The 19,161-nt window shown below is 38.4% G+C and overlaps 1 protein-coding gene across 50 annotated transcripts in view; it reads right to left on the minus strand.

The window, feature by feature from the left end:
• Positions 1–19,161, minus strand: part of Dlg1 (discs large MAGUK scaffold protein 1) — a 191,584-nt gene that overhangs the window by 113,915 nt on the left and 58,508 nt on the right. For 43 of the 50 annotated variants that reach the window (XR_015632603.1, XR_015632604.1, XR_015632601.1 and 40 more), the window contains 1 exon segment: positions 14,025–14,189. Coding sequence is in view for 40 of the 50 variants with exons in the window: in NM_001393734.1 (NP_001380663.1) it covers positions 14,025–14,189 (165 nt within the window). In the remaining 10 variants the exon portion in view is untranslated. 50 annotated transcript variants of the gene reach the window in all.

Raw genomic sequence — 19,161 nt, forward strand, 5'->3', positions numbered from 1 at the left:
CAGTGGGCAGAGCAAAGACATCAAGTCGGTGCTCAAATACTCTGCAAGTCCCAGATGCAGACGCCCAGAAAAGGAGAAAAATTAAATATTGACTGATGATGCCTGGGTCTTCCTGGTGGATGTTTTTAGAAGATGAATGATTGAGATTACAATACACAGGTTTCTTGTTTTGGTTTGGCTTTTCAAGACAGGGTTTCTCTGTGTAGCGTTGGCTGATCTGGAACTCACTCTTTGTAGACTAGGCTGGCCTTGAACTCAAGAGATCTGTTTGCCTCAGCCTCATGAGAACTGGGATTAAAGATGTGAGCCAACACTGGCCTGGCCCCAAAAGCAGTTTTTATGGTCATGAACAAAGAAGGAAAATGAAGTATAGTCACCCACAAACTAGTAATGACATCAACTGTTCTCTTGGTGCCATGGTGACTACCTACAGAGACAGGAAGAATGATGCGGTGAGGAAACAAAGGAAAGGAATGTTTGATACTGCTTATAAAGTTTAAAGTGCGTGCGTGCGCGCGCGCACACACACACACACATAATCTATTTAAAATAAAGACTAGTTGCAGTATGAAGTCTCTGAAGAAAAAAGTTATAGCAAGGTAAACCAATTCATGACAAATATATCTTAATAATAATTTAAAAGTTCCCTTTCTCAACTCACAATGTAAACTTCTGAGGCAAAACTAAATGAATCAAAATAGAATGTTAACATTCTTATCACTATTGGTAATGGGTGAATAGGTAAGGAAATCAGGAGGACAGGAGAAGAAAAGGCAAGACGAAGAAATGAGGTACTATGAAAGACTACAGACAGTTCTTCATGAAGACTGTGGTATATTAAGAATAACTTTCCAGGGAACTGAAACAGACGTTAATTCCACAAACATTTACTGAGCGCCCAGGTACTTGGTATCCTGTAGATCTTCATAATAATTTGGTTTCCTTCGCATTCAGACTATGATGACCTCCTAAAAGCTGCAGATATTCCATGGAACTTGGCACACAATCTTAGTTTTGAACATAAATCTTCTAAAAGACAAGCACTTAAAAAGAATCTGTAAGTAGAATTCCTTTTCACTTGTAGCAGGATGTGTCTGGGAATCAGAGTAGTTATTTGAGATAGTAATTAAAATTTAATTTAGTAACAACCCCCAATTTGGTAAAGTATAAAGGAAATTTAGACTAAAAGTTAAATCTTCCTATGAAATCTTTAAAAAGTTCATTTCAGATAACATCAAAACAGGAGATCCTGTTATTTATAAAATATATTCATAATAAGTACATAGGATATGCTCGACAAATTATGAAAGTTCATTCATCTACTTTGCTCCCTACAGCAACATGCAAATTCCTTTGGTGCTACAAAATAAAACTGCCACGCCTGAGTTATTATAAAAATGTACTCCAGTGTTAAATAAGGCACAATCATGTCTTGAGTTCTTTCTCAGTACCGCTATGTTTTATCATATAAAGCCCACTCCAATAAGTTTTAATTAACAACTTGAACATATAAATTATACAACTCATCCGTTAGAAAAGTTTATGAAAAGAAAAGTGAAATGTGATTACTCCAGGAAAAACATAAGTTTTTCCTCTGACATAGGACTCTCTACTTCCAGAGACAAAACACTAAGGTAATGAAAAGGCCAAGAGAAGCATCAGTTCAGAGGAACCATGTCTTTCTCCAGCATGTAGACACGACAGGGGTCAACTCTGGGGGAGAGGAACAATAGTCAATGGTGTAACAGGGGTTACAACAACAATTCTAGTGGATAGGTTCCTGTGTTCTAATTCTATGCTATCAATAGTTGTATGAATGAACTATTTATTGGTCTTTTCATGTGGATGTCCATAAAATAAACATCAAATATATCAATATGTATATACGTATGCATACAGTAGCTTACTTATAAAACCATAAAGATTAAGGTATCTTTTTACTGTTATGAAAATATTATTCCATAGTAATCTGTAATAACTAGTAGCACTAACCTTTACTCTTTTCATCCTTTTATGATCAGAAGCAGGAAAAAAAATGCTTATAGCAGTCAGTATTCAATTTAAGAGTCAATTGCCTTTCAGTAAGTTCTGGTTGGAAGGAGCCCTGGTGCCTACATATGTAATTTCATCTTAAGCATATAAGAAATAGGTAGAATTTCTGAATTTAGAAGTTGATATTTTACTACCAAGTAACCAAAACAAATAATCAGGTTGGAGGCTATATTTATATTTACTGTGATGGTTCTAATGAAGGAAGAAATAATCTTTAAAGAAAATTTATTTTTTATAGGCCCAAAAGCTCATCTATGCATCTGTACACATATTAAGAATTACTGATACCAAAGGAAAAACCATCCTCAATCTGTTCTTAGATTATTTTTTACCCTTTTATTTTCATTAGTTGATTGACTAGCTGCTAAAATATTATTTTAAAATATTAATACTTCCTTTTGTCTTCTTTTATACCAAATCACAAGCATTTTGTTCAACTGTTTATTTTGTCTCCTATATTCAATATTCATTTCCCCTTAAATCAGGGATTTTATGGGACTTTTCATTTTTGCAAGCATCTTTAAAATTTGAATGTGTTAAAAATATTCCATGACTATGCAATTCTACAAGTTTACTAATTTCAGATTATTCTCAGGCAATATATTTTTGTTAAATAGACTCATTAATTTCTTGAATAAATACATTTAATATAACTAAGATAAATATATATTAGCTAACTGTATTACATTTAATCTTCTCAAAACATTACAAATGAAAATATTTAAGCTACCTTTTATTTCTTACTATGCCTCCCTAAGATTATCTACGAGCATACAAAAGCTAAATAGGTAATTTTCTTTTGGTCAAACATCATTCTTCACAGCATTTAACACCATCTAAAAATAAGATGAGCATTAACTTGGATTTAACTCACATGTTAATGACTTTACATTTCTAGAGAAGCCATTTAGTAGAATAGGAGACTGTTTTGTTTAGTATTACATAACGTAAGGGAAAATGTTTTCCATTTCCCTTCTGTGCTAGAGACCTGCATAGATGGACTAAAACGTAAGATTTAAGTGCCAAGATAACAATACAGTAGACTCATTTTTAAAAGTAAATCTGCATTAGGACATCGTAGCAAAGCAAATATGAATATAAATATACTGAAAATAATTTCAACAAGTGTCATGTTACCTGGGTGGAGCTGGTGGCTACCGAGATGCAGTCAATAAAGCTGTGTCTTCGAGTGAAGAATGCAACTATCTGCTGCCAGCGTGAAGGCTCTGGCTCAGCCTGCAGCTCGTCTGACGAGCCCTTCTTTGCCCAGTGCTTCTGCTTAGGGCCTACTGAGCCATGGCTAGAGCTAGCATTGCCTCCTCGACTGGCGCGAGAGTACAGAAGTGTGTTGTTTCCGAAAATGTAATTCATCTCTGCAGCCCTGCAGGTGGTTGCCAGGCAGTCTGACTTCTCTACCAGCTGCTGAGTGGTGAATGATCGGTGAGAACTGCAGCTAGAATTACAGCAGCATCACTTGTAGATCAGGGAAATAAAAACCTTGAGAAATGATGCTCATTTTCTCTGCAGTTTCTTCCTATGACCGAGCCTGTATCTTCCTTCTGTACCTGTTAGCTGTATAGTGGCTGAGTTTATTTTTGCAGACAGAAAAAGACGACATAAGGTGGATTTCTTTCTCGTGATTATTTTTTCACCAGCGTCTGCAGGAACCAAAAGCTGTTCTTTTGTTAGCTGAGAACTAGACCCGGACTGAAATCCAGGAAGTAAGGTCGATTAGCAGGTAAAGAAGGATGTTATAAACACTGGGCTACCAGGACCCTTTGGGGATGACTGCTTTAACGCATTGGGTGGAGAAAGCCCGGGTTACTAAGTTTCAATCGGCATAGAGTAAAACCCAATGGCATCTTCACTGCTTACATAAATAATAAATATGAACTGAATTTTAAATAAAAGGTTTCTTTTGCTAACAGCTCTGATTGTTAAAGTAATTTCATTAAAAGAATATCTGCTATTCACAAATTTTGTAAATGTAAGAATGTAAGAATGTAAGAATTCACAAATGTAAGAATGAATCTTACATTATTTAGCACTGGTTTTCAAATTGTTTTTAAGATACCATGTGTGGAATTCTGAGGATCTAATATGTTTATAATATAGCAAAATCATTTTAATCTAATCATTTAAATTAATCATGTATTAATTTCTAATGCTTTAATTACTGAATCTAGAACAGATTAATCGGAAAAGTACATAAATGGCCACTGTAACTTTTATATTAAAAAGAACTGTTAAGAAGTAATCAGCACTGTCCTTCTAGTATATAATAATCATTAAAGTTACAAGATTATGAGTTTAAAATATACAAAAGAACACCAATGATTCCCTTTTTCCCCATAAAACACTGTATAAATACTACTCTGCTCATGAAGTAATGCTGCTTGATTTCTAATGAGCATTTTCAAAAAAAAATCAATATTTTTCCTGTATTTTTTTTATCATAGTAGTTAATCTTAGGATTGCCTGATGTTTAATATAAAATCTCTAAATGCTTCAGTGTGTGTGTGTATAAGCCACACGTACGCAAGTGACAAGGAAGGCCAGAAGAGGGCATCAGAGTATCAGTTCCTGGGAGCTGTAGCTGCAGGTGCTTGGAAACTGTCTGTTATGGATGCCTGAACTCCTCAGCTCAGATCCTCTGGAGGAATAGCACATGCTCCTAACCACTGAGACACCTCTCTAGCCCCCATGGAGTGCTGGTTAAAAAGCCCCCTAAGTAACTCTTAACACCCTCAAGTTTAAGAAGCAGATTCTGAGGTACAAGCCATGCTATGCTGTGTTAGTATATGTTACAATATATGTCCGTTGACAACGTATACATGAACAAAAGTGCTACTTGATAATAATGGAAACAATTCTTCGTCCTGTATGAATACATTATACACTCCAGGCCCAGTCACAGCATTTTTGAGATGTGGACAGAAATCTCTTATGTCTGTACTTCCAGGCAGGAGTGAAAGGTAACCTACTAGACACGGTATTACAGGCCACACCTTGAGTCCACTGCAAATCTGACTCAAGATGAAAAGATGTCTATACTATCTCATTGAAACCTTACCTAAGACATTCCCTAAAGAGCAGAGACCCATGTGGAATCCATTCTCAGGGATAAGACACCATCCCAGAGGGAGATTAGAGCAAAGGTCGGTGTTTATTTTCAAGGACTAGGAAACTAGCTTGCAAACTGTGGTTCTAAAGAGATTATTCTACTAATGTTCAATAAAGGAATATATGAAAACATTAATAGGTGATATAGATCTAAGAATCTTCTTTGAAGAAACAAATAAGACCTCCTAAAAAACAAAGTGATATTATGGTCCAGGAAGTTAATAACGAACTCATTAATACAGTCCATATAGAGATTATAGTCATTAGTTTGATTCCAAAATGTGTGTGTTTGTTTTGATTCCAAAACAAAACACTCTAGTTTCGATACAGGCCTTGATATTATGGATTATGACAAGGACACTGAAGACAAATACTAAATGCAAAGCCTCCTCCCTCAAATTGCAAACAGTATCAATACAGACACAAGAATAATCCTTCAGTGTACACAGACTCATCCTAGAAAGTCACAGAGCTTGGGTACAATTCAAAGTGGAGAGACCACTCCATTCCAAGTTTCTCCAAAGCCCAACTAAATATGTTATAATATAAAAAATCCCCATTCAATCTATTTACTATACAACTTCCTAATTCTCAAAAAGCTGCTCTACAAAAACAAATTTCTTGTTATCCAAAGAACAGAATTCTAGGCTCTAGATGGGTCACTGACTGCAGGACGGGTCACTGACTGCAGGACGGTGCATGCACACAGATCAGTGCAACACCAAACACTGTGACTGTCAGACCACAGCTGGGTCGAGGGATGCATTTGCTTTACAGGAGCCTCACTCTACAACAAAGCTGAGAGATTAACCCCACTACAACAAATTAAGTTCATTATAGAAAAATCTGGAAAGCTTGCTTGGAATCGTGAGTAAAAGTAATATGCTATCTAAAACAACCCACAAAAATAACTGCTCTTAACCTCTTAGGATTTACAGAAATTAACATTTTACACAGTTTCACTTTTCCTTTAAAATTATTTATTCATATGTTTTTGTGACTCTAGTCTGTCACATGTGTGCTGGTGCCTATGGAGGCCAGAATAGAGGGCTTTGGGTCCACTAGAACTGAAATTACAGGTGGTTGTATCACCTAATGTGGATACTGGGAACCAAACACAATTTCTCTGGAAAAGCACCAAGTGCTCCTAATTACTGAGCAATCTCTCCACTAGAATTCCACACTAGCATTCTAAACTCAACAACTAGAGAAAGCTTAATTTAGTGAAGCAAAGTACACATACACATACATGTGATGGCTACTCTTGGCAGTCAACTTAACTATATCTGGGATTGACGAAAGCCTAAACTGCTGGGCACAAGTGCAAGAAAATCTTCTTGACTAAGTCATTTGAAGTAGGAAGACCCATCTTCTGTGATAGCAGCCTATATAAAGGACATGGAAGAAGTAAGGTTTTGCTCTCTGTCTGCTTGCTCTCGCTTCTAACTGTCAAGTTCATTCCTTCACTGAAGGGCCTACTTCTTCAGGATTCTGATATGCACTCAAGACAAGCTGAGATGGTGAGCCATATGGACTGAACAACTATTGGATTCTTGGACTTTTGTCAGGAAACAGCTATTGTTAGAACAGCTGGACCATAGCTTTGTAAGATATCTGTCTATTGAGATAGATATATAATGTAAGACTTCTATGTAAGATATATGTTATATAACATATAAATACATCTATTCATTCTAGCAGTTCTGCTTCTCTAGAGAAACTAGACTAATACAATATGCATGTATGCACATGTATGTGCATGTGCACAGACACACATATTGAATCAATGTTTCACTATGTACCCCTAGCTGGAACTCCTGGAAGACCTTGAACTCATAAAGAGCTGCCTTCCTCTGTCCCTAGAATTAAAGTGTTGGGATTAAAGGTGTGCACCACTACACCCAGCAAAGTATATATTTAATGGTCATTATGCAATACTTGAACATCATAAGCTTGGGAGTGTAATAGACGTTTTATAATACAGAACATTTAACAAGAAGTAAAGATAGTTCAAAATTATACAGATAATAAGTCCTTGATTATTTGCAAACATATTTCCAAACTTACAAATAAACCCAGAAGCCTTTAAGTATAATTACAATACCACATATTAAGTAATCTTAGTGAACAAAGAATGCTATTTATTTAGAAAAGTGAGCAGACAGACAGACAGACAGACACAGACACACACACACACACACACACACACACACACACACACACACACACACACACCACTCTCATGTATGTAAATCCATTCTGTGTGGGCACCATCTAGTGGCCAAACTGTATACAAATTCTATGGTCTTAGTTTAATGCCACCCCAACAAGAAGTGGAAAATATGAAAAATTCTTGGTCTGAAGGAATGGCTCAGTTTAGGAGCATGTTCTATTCTTTCAGAGAATCCAAATTAGAGTCCTGGTGCTCACATCTGGTATTTTACCATTACCATAACTCCAGCTCCTGGAGATCCCTGGCTGTGTGTGTGAGCATGTGCGTAAGCGTCAGTCTGTCTCTGTCTCTGTCTGTGTGTGTGTGTGTGTGTGTGTGTGTGTGCGTGTGTGGTGTGTGCCTGTGTGTGTGCATGCATAACCTGACATAAGAACACATACATTTAAAATGAAAAGTCCAATGTCTATGTTCTATAGTTATAAAAATGAGCCAATTTCAAATTGTGTATTACTTATTTGAAACAGAAAGTATATTCCTATAGCATTCAGTAAAAGAAGGAAGTGTGTGACTGTGACTTCCTTTGCAATATCCTCACGACTGCTGTGTAAGATGTATGCAGGTAGGAGTGAACTGGTTTAGGGTCACCCTTCTTCATCTTCTCTTCAAGTTTCTTCTACGAATACTTGCATTGCTCATACAAGTTTAAATGACACTTTCCCCACCATTAAAGAAAATCATATGAATCATTTTGTTTACCCATGTCATTACAATTTCCCATGTATATGGCAAGTGCCCGCCTTTGTCATTTCACCTAACATTGGACCAATTTTAAGGCTGAGTTTGTGTTTATTTTACTTTCTGACTACTTTTCTTAGATCTTAACTCATTGTTTTAAGAGTTTTGTTGTTGTTGTTGTTTTGTTTTTTCCCCAGAGCTGGGGACCGAACCCAGGGCCTCAAGCGCTCTACCACTGAGCTAAATCCCCAACCCCGTTTTAAGAGTTTTGATACTATGGTTAATCCCTGAATTTATCCACTATGTCCTTTTAATTCATACCGGGATTGTTTTCTCAGCATTCTATTACTAAATTCTTTATTGAGACTTTCCCCAACACTACTAGCCAGAAAGTATCCTCTCCAGGTTTTTAAATTCGTACCCACCTCTCAGTCCTAAGTGCTGGGACTAAAGTCATCTGCCACTACCACCCAGCTAACCCTGGACTTACGTGTGAACTAAATAAACCATCCTGCAGGGTAAGATCTGCCCACGACTGAGCCAGTAGCAGATGACTGTTTGGGGTGGGGTGACCCAACTATTCTGTAATTGGATGAGACCTGCTCCAAAAGAGGGAATTCATAACTCAGAATGTAATTCTGGACAATAACCCCTGGCTACAAAGGCATAGGTCTTTTGTTTACCTACACTGACATAGTGTCAAACTATCTTCTATATACATTTTTATAACCATAGATAAATGCTATTACCTTCCATCAGAGAAGCTTCTCTTAGCAATGAACAGTGGTGAATGCAAGACTCTTGGCTGCTTACAGTGCTGAAAACAAGGAATACTTGTGTGGTCAGCCCTCAACAGGATGTCTGTTTTTCATTCTTTTTTATTATTGCATTTTTATTGTGTATATGTGTGTCATGGTGCATATGTGGAGCTCAGAGGGAAACTTACAGAAATTGGTTCCAGGTATCAAATTTGGGTCACAAGGCTTGGCAACAGCACCTTTACCCACTGAGTCATCTTGGTGGCTCTAAAGAAGGCCCTTATAACCCCCATCCAAAGTTCAAGGAATACTAAAGCAAAGGGCATGGAAACAAAGTAAAGGCCAGAAGATAGGGAAAAGGGTTGTAAAAATGCTGTCTCTTAGACAGGGCCCAGCTATTGCAAACAGGAACTCACAGATGCTGTGGTTATCTGCACTGGGCCCAGATAAGAGTGGACTTGTCAATAACCAACCAAGGATGGGGGAGGGAATCATTGAGGTCTGTCCGTACCTGATGAACTAATTAATTAGCTACTGATAAATTGGAGGACAGAAATCGCTGTCTTCACTTGTGTACCTACTAGTAATCCTGCTTCGTTCCACTGAATAATTCTAAACCCATGGTAGGTCAAAAAAAAACAAAATAAAAAGATACAAACATGGGAAAGGGACTTAAAGAGGAGAGAGGTGCCAACAAGGGTTAGGGGTTAGGAGTAATCAAAATGCAATATATAGCTGTGTGATACTGTCAAATAATAAACCCATTCTGGGTGGTACAAATTCCTTAAATGTTTTCGTTCATTACAAACCACAATACTGTAAAGATAGAAAAGGTCCCTGCATTGGCTTCTTTCTTTTAAAGAGGTTGTTAATCTCAATTAAACATGATATTTTATATAAGTTATACTTCACTGCTAAGTTCCTTATAACATTTATCCCTTTAGAAACTATCAATTTTAAGTTTTATAAATTTTTACTTTCTAATGAAAAGCTGAAGGAACTCAAATAATTTTACTTAATATTTTTATCTACTTTTACTCTATTTCATCCCTCAGACAAGTACTTCATAAGATAACCACCACAATAATCCATATAGAAAGGAAAAGCAGAAGAAATCCTCCAAACTATTTTTAAGTTGCAATTATATCAGAACACACTCTGTCAAATATCGAGAGCTTATTAAAATATTATTATAATTTTTACTCACTAATCTGACCTCTGGGAATCTACCTTAAAGAAATGGCCCCATACATCTTTATTTACAAAGATTTTTCAGTACATCATTATTCACCCTAATAAAAAAAAGGAAGCAGAAAGAACCCCTACCTGACCAGAGGCTACCAGAAGATAGGGTACCCAGCTGTGGACTTCCCCACTCTCTTGGTGCCCCTTCCCTTGGTGCTATCCCCAATGCCCCCTCCTCCTTCCTCATTGTGTCCCCGAATGCAACTTGGGCAGACACTTCCTGCCAGCTATCAGGCCACACCAGCCAGGAGACCAAAGAGGAATGGAAGCCAAGGAACAAAACATCTACCCAGCAAAGACAAACTCAGAAATTGATTCCTAGACCTAAAATCACTTCAAACCAGTGTTAAGAAAACAACTGACAACAGCCAAGACAATATGTCATCACCAGGGCCCAGTTATCCCACCATGTCAGGTCACAAATATTCCAATATAGCTAAAAGACAAGAAAAAGACTTTAAAACCAACTTTATGAAGATGATGTGGGTTTTAAAAAGGCAATGAACAAATTCTTCTTTAAAGGGGAGGGTGAGCAAGAAAGCCAGGATAAAACAAACAGTTGAAGGGAATGATGGAACTGTTAAAGATGAAAATGGAAAACAGAATGAGAACACAAAGTGAGGGAATTCTGGAAATCAAAAAAAAAAAAAATCTAGGTGAGGGAACAGGAACTACAGAATAGATAAAAGAGAGAATCTCAGTCGTCGAAGATACAATAGAAGAAATAAATATATCAGTCAAAGAAAATGTTAAATCTAAAAAATTCCTGACACAAAACATTCAGGAAATCTTTTACACTATGAAAAGACCAAGCCTAAAAATAATAGGAATACAAGAATTCCAGGTCAAAGACCCAGAATATATTTCCAACAAAAATCACAGAAGAAAATTTTCCTAACGTAAATAAGAAGATGCCTATAAAGGTTTAAGAAATGTACAGGATCCTAAGAGATTGGAGAATATAAAGTTCCCTGCCACATAATAATCAAGACACTAAAATACAGAGCAAAGAAATAATGTTAAAAGCTGCAAGGGAAAAAGAGCAAGTAACAAATAAAGGCACATCTATCAGAATTATTCCTGACTTCTCAATGGAGACTCTAAATGCCAGAAGGGCCTGGGCAGATATGCTACAGACTCTAAAAGATCACATATGCCAGCCCAGACTGCTATACTGAGCAAAATTCTCAATCACCACAGATGGAGAAAACGAAAAAAGATATTCCATCCTTGGCAATGGGTATCAGTCAGGGGCAGAGCAGGTGCCGTCCACTGTTCATCCTAGCTTGATGCCTGACTTGGTGGACAAAGCTGTCTTATGCCTAGGACTCATAAAAATCAAATCAAATCTAGACAGCATCATGCAGGAGGAGGAAGACAGGGAACTGGGACCGACATGCCACCCAGAACAGCCCTCTAGTGCACAGCACAGTGGTCAGTCAGCTCAGGGGAATGCCATACCTATGTGGTGGTCAGACAAGAGAGAAAGTGAAGTGGAGTGCCTGGAGCGTTATGGAGAGAGGAAACTGGAGCCCCAAAGCTGCAGAGGAGTAGCCTGTAATGAGTGGCCAGCCCTGCCATTTTGGGCCATGGTAAGGCCCTAGCCCAAGCCACCACTGAGTCCATGGCTACATACAGATGCAGGGGTCGGTGTTAATGTCCCTGACTCATATTACCAATAGAGAACATGAGGGCATGAGTGTGGGAGAGCTGACCCTGTCACTCCTCTGTGGGGTGGCACACGCGCAGAAGTGATGCTCCCACCTCTTAACACCTCCAACAATCAGAAAAGTTGCCGACAGGACCATGAGTTAAGGAGGACCTTGCAGGAATCAGGAGGCTGGGCCCTGCATCCTGACTGTACAGCACAGCAGAGTTGACTCTGGTGAGCCAGAGCACAGCTGAGCCAGCTCTGAGGGTGAGACTTGGGAGAGCTGGCCCCACCACTTTTCCACTGTAAGGTGGCATAGGTGGGGGGTGGGGGGTGGGGGGTGGGGGGTGTGATCGTCCCTTCCTCTCTTCAACAACAGCAGTAATTGGAAGAGCTAACCCTGAAGTCATGAGAGGGAGAAAGTTTGCCCTGCCCTCTCACTGGCTGTAGCACTCAGAAGAGGGGGAACTGCCTAGGCAATACAGTAGAGCTGACTCTGGAGGTGTGGGTGAGCTGGCCTGAGGGCCTGGGAGCAGGAGATCTGACCTTGCCTCCTGCCATTCGGCATTCGGTGGTCTAGTTGGAGCAGTGCTGGAGAGCTCTCCTTGGTGATGCTGATAAGGGAGAGTTGTCAGGCTGACCAGCAGCTATGGCCCAGGCCCAGATCTAGGGCCTGAATTGGTCCTCCCCAAAATCTCTATCATCTATTAATGGTTGGGACACATGAAAAGGTCAGTCCCACTGTTCCAAAGCTTCAGGATCTCCATGGCACAGGGCAACAACAGGGTAACCGGGAGTCTCAATGAGGATCCAATATTGATGGTGTCACAGATGCCAGGGATCTCAAATGAGATCAATGACTCACTGCAATGAACATTTGTAAATGAAGATCTGTGGACAGGTATGCACTGTGGGACACACTGTGATACATACTACAGCTGCCACAATGAGATGTTTTCTATGAGTTGGGTTTTGTTGTTGTTGTTGTTTGTTTTATTTTGGGAGGAGGTTGCAAGGGCAAAGAGCGGATATGAGGGGACAGGGAGATGAGCAGGACTGAGGCACATGGTGTGAAACTCAAAATGAATGAATAAAAAGTTTTAATAAAGTCAAATTTAAATATGTATCTACAAATCCAATCCTACAGAAGGTAGAAGGAAACTCCGACCCAAGGAGGTTAGTTATACCCATGAGAACACAGGAAACCAATCTCACACCAGTAAAACCAAAAGGGAGCACACACATGCATCCACTACCATAGCTGTCATCCTAGAGATGCAGGGATGCTTCAACAGGAAACCCAGTCAGTGTGAACACCATATACACAAGCTGGAAGGAGGAGACCTATAACCCTAGTAGCACTCAGAGGGCTGAGATAGGACTCCTCAAGATCCCAAGTCAGTTTGTATTACAGAAAAAAGAAAATAAATGGTCTTTAAACAAATACTTGGAATAAACAAAGGGTTGCTACCAGAATTGGGGGTCAGGGAGCAGAAAACAACAACAACAAAAAACAAATAAACAAACAAAAACCTATCTGGTCCAAATTATGATCCATAGGGGAAAAAAAAAAAAAAACAAGCAAAAACCCTATGTAGGCAAGTCACACACCATGACGCCTGGCTGATGAGTAAGTCTATCCCGGCCCAGTGATAAATGGGACATGTACATTCAAGTCACAATGAGATACCATTTCAAAATCAAGAGAAAATTAAGAACACCATGTATTTATGAGAATACAGACCAATTAAAGTCTTGAATCTTGCTTTTGAAAGTGAAGATTATACAAATATTATAAAGTATTTTGGCATCATTAATCAAGAGGGCAAGTATTTAGGTTGTCTCTGCTTTTATCTAGCAATAACCTGAAAATAATTCAATACCAATTAAGGGAGAGAAAAATTCTGAATGCCTATAAAACAAAAAAATCTAGATTGTGAAATCAAGTAATAAATTATAGAAATATGTTGCAGAAAAGTGCAAATTAATGTTCAAAATACACAAAACATTTATTTTAAGTCTAAATATGTAGAACTTTGAGAAAAGGTAAACATCAAAACAGGATTGTGACTGTTTATGAAAAGACACAACCAAGAAAATTCACATGCGAGAGTTCACAGATGTTAATCAAGTTTTTAAAAATGAATTTGAAATACCAATGAACAGCATGAAATTCTTTGAAATTATAAAAACTAAAACCAACCAGAGTGGGGAATTGATGTGAACTTGAACAAAAGCAGCATGAAAACCACAGCGGTAAGAGAAATAACAAACGGTTATACCCTACCTTTATGGGTGAGATATGAGAGTGAGAGACAAACCCGTGGACATTCTCAATCTCTGACAGGCTCTTCTCCGAGACGTGAACCAGCTCCGGACCCAGCACCTCATTTGGGACTTGCGGGGAAATCCGCTCTGAAGGCAGCACCTCTTCGTCCTGATACCGGTATTTCTGTGAAGAAAACTATTAAATATGAAGAAACCCCAAAACTAAAGGAATGTAACTTAAAAATGGTTTTTATAACTATTCAAATATTAAATATAAAAGTAATTACAATGTAAAAGTATTTAGTATCGCTTAATACATAACATTTGAGAAAAACAAGATTCCATTTTAAAGTTGTGATAAAGGTTTTTTGAAAAATTACAATAGAAACCTAAATATTAATTTGCCCGTTTCTTTCTTATCCAGTGCTAAAAGGAAGCTGTTTGAATGAAGTCAGCATGAAAATCTGCTTATTTAACTAAATTGGTCTGGTTCCTTGTCCAGTTAACTTGCATATAAAAGAAAATAAACCAGTCAGCCATTTCAATTTGGAACTAAACATTAGACCAGCAGAAAATAACATTTTCCTTTACCAAACAAAGTAATCTTAATCACTTGTGTGCACCTGGTTGGACACATACATGCCCGTGTGTGCGCGCACGTGCACACGCGCACTCATGTGTACACACAAACACACATACACACACACACACAACACACCTCTTTTCTACGCAATCTTTATTTGTTTGAGATGGGGGTCTCACTCTGTACCCCTGGCTGTCCTAGAACTCACTACACAGACCAAGCTGGCCTTCAACTCACAGAGACACAGAGATCCATCTGACCCCAGTGCTAGTATTAAAGGTGTGTTGGTCACACCCAGCCCTATGTAATGTATTTTTAAAAGACTAACCTTCAAAAACAAATTTACTTCACACCATAAAAAAAATAAATTATAGTAATAGAAACTGGAAAAGAAACATGGTGCATTTTTCAACCCAAGCTATGTCTGTTCTCTACAACAAGTCAATACAAAATAAAAGACTCTCAGATTACTCAAAAATAAACATAACAAGAAAAAAAATCAGTTATAACAGGAAAAGAAAAAGAACAATTCTCAAACTGGTCACTCTTAAAACTATTTGAGAAGAACAGGGAGCAAACACAAATAAGTACGTGCTTAATAAGCAGAAAGGAGTTAGCATGAGACTCAGCGTGAAAACTTCATCAGGTTATACTATGAGCCTTTCTGGACGGCAGTCTGGCAATGATTCAAAAGCTCTGAAAATGTTTCTCTGCCTAGTAATTCCACTTCTGGACATCAGCCTGAGGAACACTATCAAGGATACACTTGCAGAAGAATGAAACTAAATTTGTATTTCTCACCCTAGACACACACAGAGAGAGAGAGAGAGAGAGAGAGAGAGAGAGAGAGAGAGAGAGAGAGAGAGAGAGGGAGGGAGGGAGGGAGGGAGGGAGGGAGGGAGGGAGAGAGAGAGAGAGAGAGAGAGAGAGAGAGAGAGAGAAGCACTTTACAACAGCTTTAAAAAGATCTCCAACTTAAATGTCCATTCTCAGAGGAATGGCCAAAAGCAGTGCATGCGCACACGCACACCGAGAACTCGTGTTATAAAGGGAAGTTCTGTTTACAGAAAAATGAATGCACCTGGAGATAATCATTAGGTGAATAGAGTCAGCCTCAGAAGCATAAACGGTGCATGTTTTATGTCATTTGTGGGTTTCAGACTTCATGTAAATACTATGTAAACATGGTATGGAAGTAGGAAACAAAGGTGACAGTGTGGAGAGGGGAAGTATAGGGAAGGATGTTGCTGTATAGGAGAAATGCACTCCAAGAACATGATATACCTGTATGAAAATGTCTTTATGTTAGCCAGTATCATTTTCAGTGTAAAAACAGAGCAGAGCAACAACAAAAAGAAACAGTGTCAATACAGAACATAAATACTGGCCTAGCAAGATATGCCCCCAGTCCAACAGAGGTATGACTGCTGTCATCGACAGTAACCAACTGCTCCTCACTGGACTTAAAGTTTGCTTTACAAGATGGAACCTATGCCTCATACAGGTGTCCAGGCCACAGTCTCTAGGGAAGAACCTAATACTATTATCAATAAACCACAATGTTAAGTCCTTATTAGCATACACATACTCATCAGAGAATGTTCTTTTGTAGTATGTATGTAGATACATAACTCAGTTGAGAGGAAGTAAAATCTAAATACTCATGACTGATACAATACAAAGAAGAAGCCATATTTGCAACTTTAAAGGCACTCCATAACTGTACTTTTAGGAGAGATATATCCACAAGGACCCTGATTTTAGGGTAGTTTTAAAAAAACATTTTTTTGAAAGTACCTGTTAATAGATTCTCCCTGCCCCTGCCAAAAGAATTAAGTAAACTCATCATAGGGAATTCTATATAACTTAAATTAGGTTAAAAAATAGGAAATCTGAAGATAAAAAAGTCATATAGGAGGGTTGGGGATTTAGCTCAGCAGTAGAGCGCTTGCCTAGCAAGCGCAAGACCCTGGGTTCGGTCCCCAGCTCTGGGAAAAAAAAAAAAAAGTCATATAGGTACATAAGTAAAACTATAAATAAATACACAGCTTGAACATTTTAAAGCAAAAAAAAATATAGAATAAGTATATAGATGTGTGTATTCATGCCCATGAATGTAGATTAAAGGAATTAACAATAACAAATAAATTAGTTCATTCTGAAAGGTCAGATAGGTTGGGGATTTAGCTCAGTGGTAGAGCGCTTGCCTAGCAAGCGCAAGGCCCTGGGTTCAGTCCTCAGATTGGGGGGGGTGGGGCGCAGATAAATCACTTTAAATACTGTTTTCTAGCTACATTTTAATGTATATCTTTTCGCTTGATCGTTTTTTAATTATTCATTTTTAAGATTTGTTTATTTTTCATTTATATGTATTAAGTGTGAGTTGCCTGAATTTATCATGTTTGTAGTTCCCTCAGGGCCAGAGGAAGGAAATGGATCCTCTGGACTGCTGTCAGCTGCCATGTGGGTGCTAGGAACCCAACCTAGGTCCTCTTAACCACTAAGCCATCTAATGGTGTATTCTTTTATCACGAGACACAAATATCTAGTTATTTCTTTCTGTGATATTAGTTCCTCTTGATTATTAATGCTTGAAACAAAACACTCCTGAAAAAGGTCTGAGAAGTGATGACGAGCTAATCTTTTCACAACACATATAAAACCTACACTTCATCATTATTTGCTTATTTGCTAGCATGATACACATAGGAGTGACAGGAGAAATGCCTAAATGTTTCTTTCTCTGAGAAGATTTCAATACATACGAGTTGTTTACCTCCCTCTAAACATGACCCATATAGCCATAAATATCTCACCTTGCTCCCTACCCCCACTTCCAAATTTTCAAGCAGATCTTAATGTCATATGAAATTGCAAGGGACCAAGAATAGCCAAAACAAATCTTTGAACATCGGAATGAAGGAAAGTAACTCATACCTCCTGATTCTAAATGTCAATATAGAGATATTCACAAAAAGTGGGTTGGGGATGTAGGTCAATTAGTAACATCCTTCCCTAGCCTCCTGCCTTCATGAAGTAAGGTTCAATCCCCAGCACTGTGTAAACTGAGAGTGTCGGTGCACACCTGTAATCCCAGGAGCCTGAGCTGGAGACTCAGAAAAGGAACTGGAGCTGTAGAGATGGTTTAGTGGTTAAGAGTGCTTGCTGGACAATCGTGTGGACTAGAGTTTAGCTCCAGTATCAGTATCACAAGCAAAGCTTCTCACAAACATCTGAAACTCTGTCACCATGGGATCTGACACCCTCTTCTGACCTTAGTCCATGCTCACCATGCTCCAGCTGGCCAGAGTCCCTTCACCCATATCAATCATTAATCAAGAAAATGTCACCACAGACTTGCCTACAGGCCAATCTGATAGCCAATTCCTCAACTGACACTCTCTCTTCCCATATGACCTTGTGTCAACTGATAACAAAAACAAAACACACACACACACACACACAACAACAACAACAACAAAAAACAAAACCCCTATATTAAGAGTAAGTCTACATGTTATAAAACTGCATTTATAAGAAATGTTCACAATAGGCAAACCCATATATCCAGAAAATAGACATTTGCCCAGGACAGGGGACAGGAATCAACTGCTAGTGTCTATGAAACCTTTCTGTGCACAATGAAAACATTCTAGAATAAATGACAGAAGTTACAGGACCTTCTGTGCACAGAATGTATTCTCTACAAGGGTAAATCCACCTGGTGAGACTCTCAGTCTAGACTGCAGAGCACTTTCCCTTTCCTGGTGACACGGCGTAGCAACAGTTTTCATAGTTGCCTCTACTTCCTTTCATTTACCTTTGAATAGTCAGCAGCTGACAGTATAAACGAAGATACTGCCATGTGCTCTTATGATGGATGTGCCTACTATATATCACAAAATACTCCATGATACAATCCTTACTTAATAACTATATGGATGAAAATGCTGCATTTCTTTTTTGTCCTTAATTATTCACTCACCTTTCTTTGAATTTGAGTAAAATTTAGTGTTGACATGTGAAAACTTGAAAGTCTCAAATTATATAATCAAATTAATGATAGAGCATTTATTCATGTTCTGGTCAGTAGTTGTGCAATGTCCATGTTGTTATTGGAGGTGTATATCAAAGAATTACACACTCTTACGTGACTGTCTTTGAAAAGGCTGCTGTTATATTAGTATTTAATTATTTGTAAACTCAGCCTTAAGCTTGAGTGAGCTAACAAAGTCAATCAGCCAGACTGTTCGAATCTATACTGTGAGGTTTTTGTTTTCCTTCCAAGGAGGAAGGAGTAGTCCAGGCAACTATATGAGATAGGGACCTACTCCACCTAATGACCTTTAATTGAGAAAAAAAAAAAAAAAAAAACCAAACATCCAAAGCCCCATCAGAGTATTTAAGGCTATGAAGAAGACAAGGAAGGAGTCACTGAGCTACAGGAACGATAGCTCTTCGTGTGTGTGTGTGTGTGTGTGTGTGTGTGTGTGTGTGTGTTTGTGTGTGTGTGTGTGTGTGTGTGCGCGCGCGCGCGCACACGCACAAAGGCCAAGGGAGAGCATCCAATCTC

The sequence above is a fragment of the Rattus norvegicus genome, chromosome 11 (genome assembly GCF_021556685.1).
Source record: "Rattus norvegicus strain SHRSP/BbbUtx chromosome 11, alternate assembly SHRSP_T2T, whole genome shotgun sequence".
Classification (NCBI taxonomy): domain Eukaryota; kingdom Metazoa; phylum Chordata; class Mammalia; order Rodentia; family Muridae; genus Rattus; species Rattus norvegicus.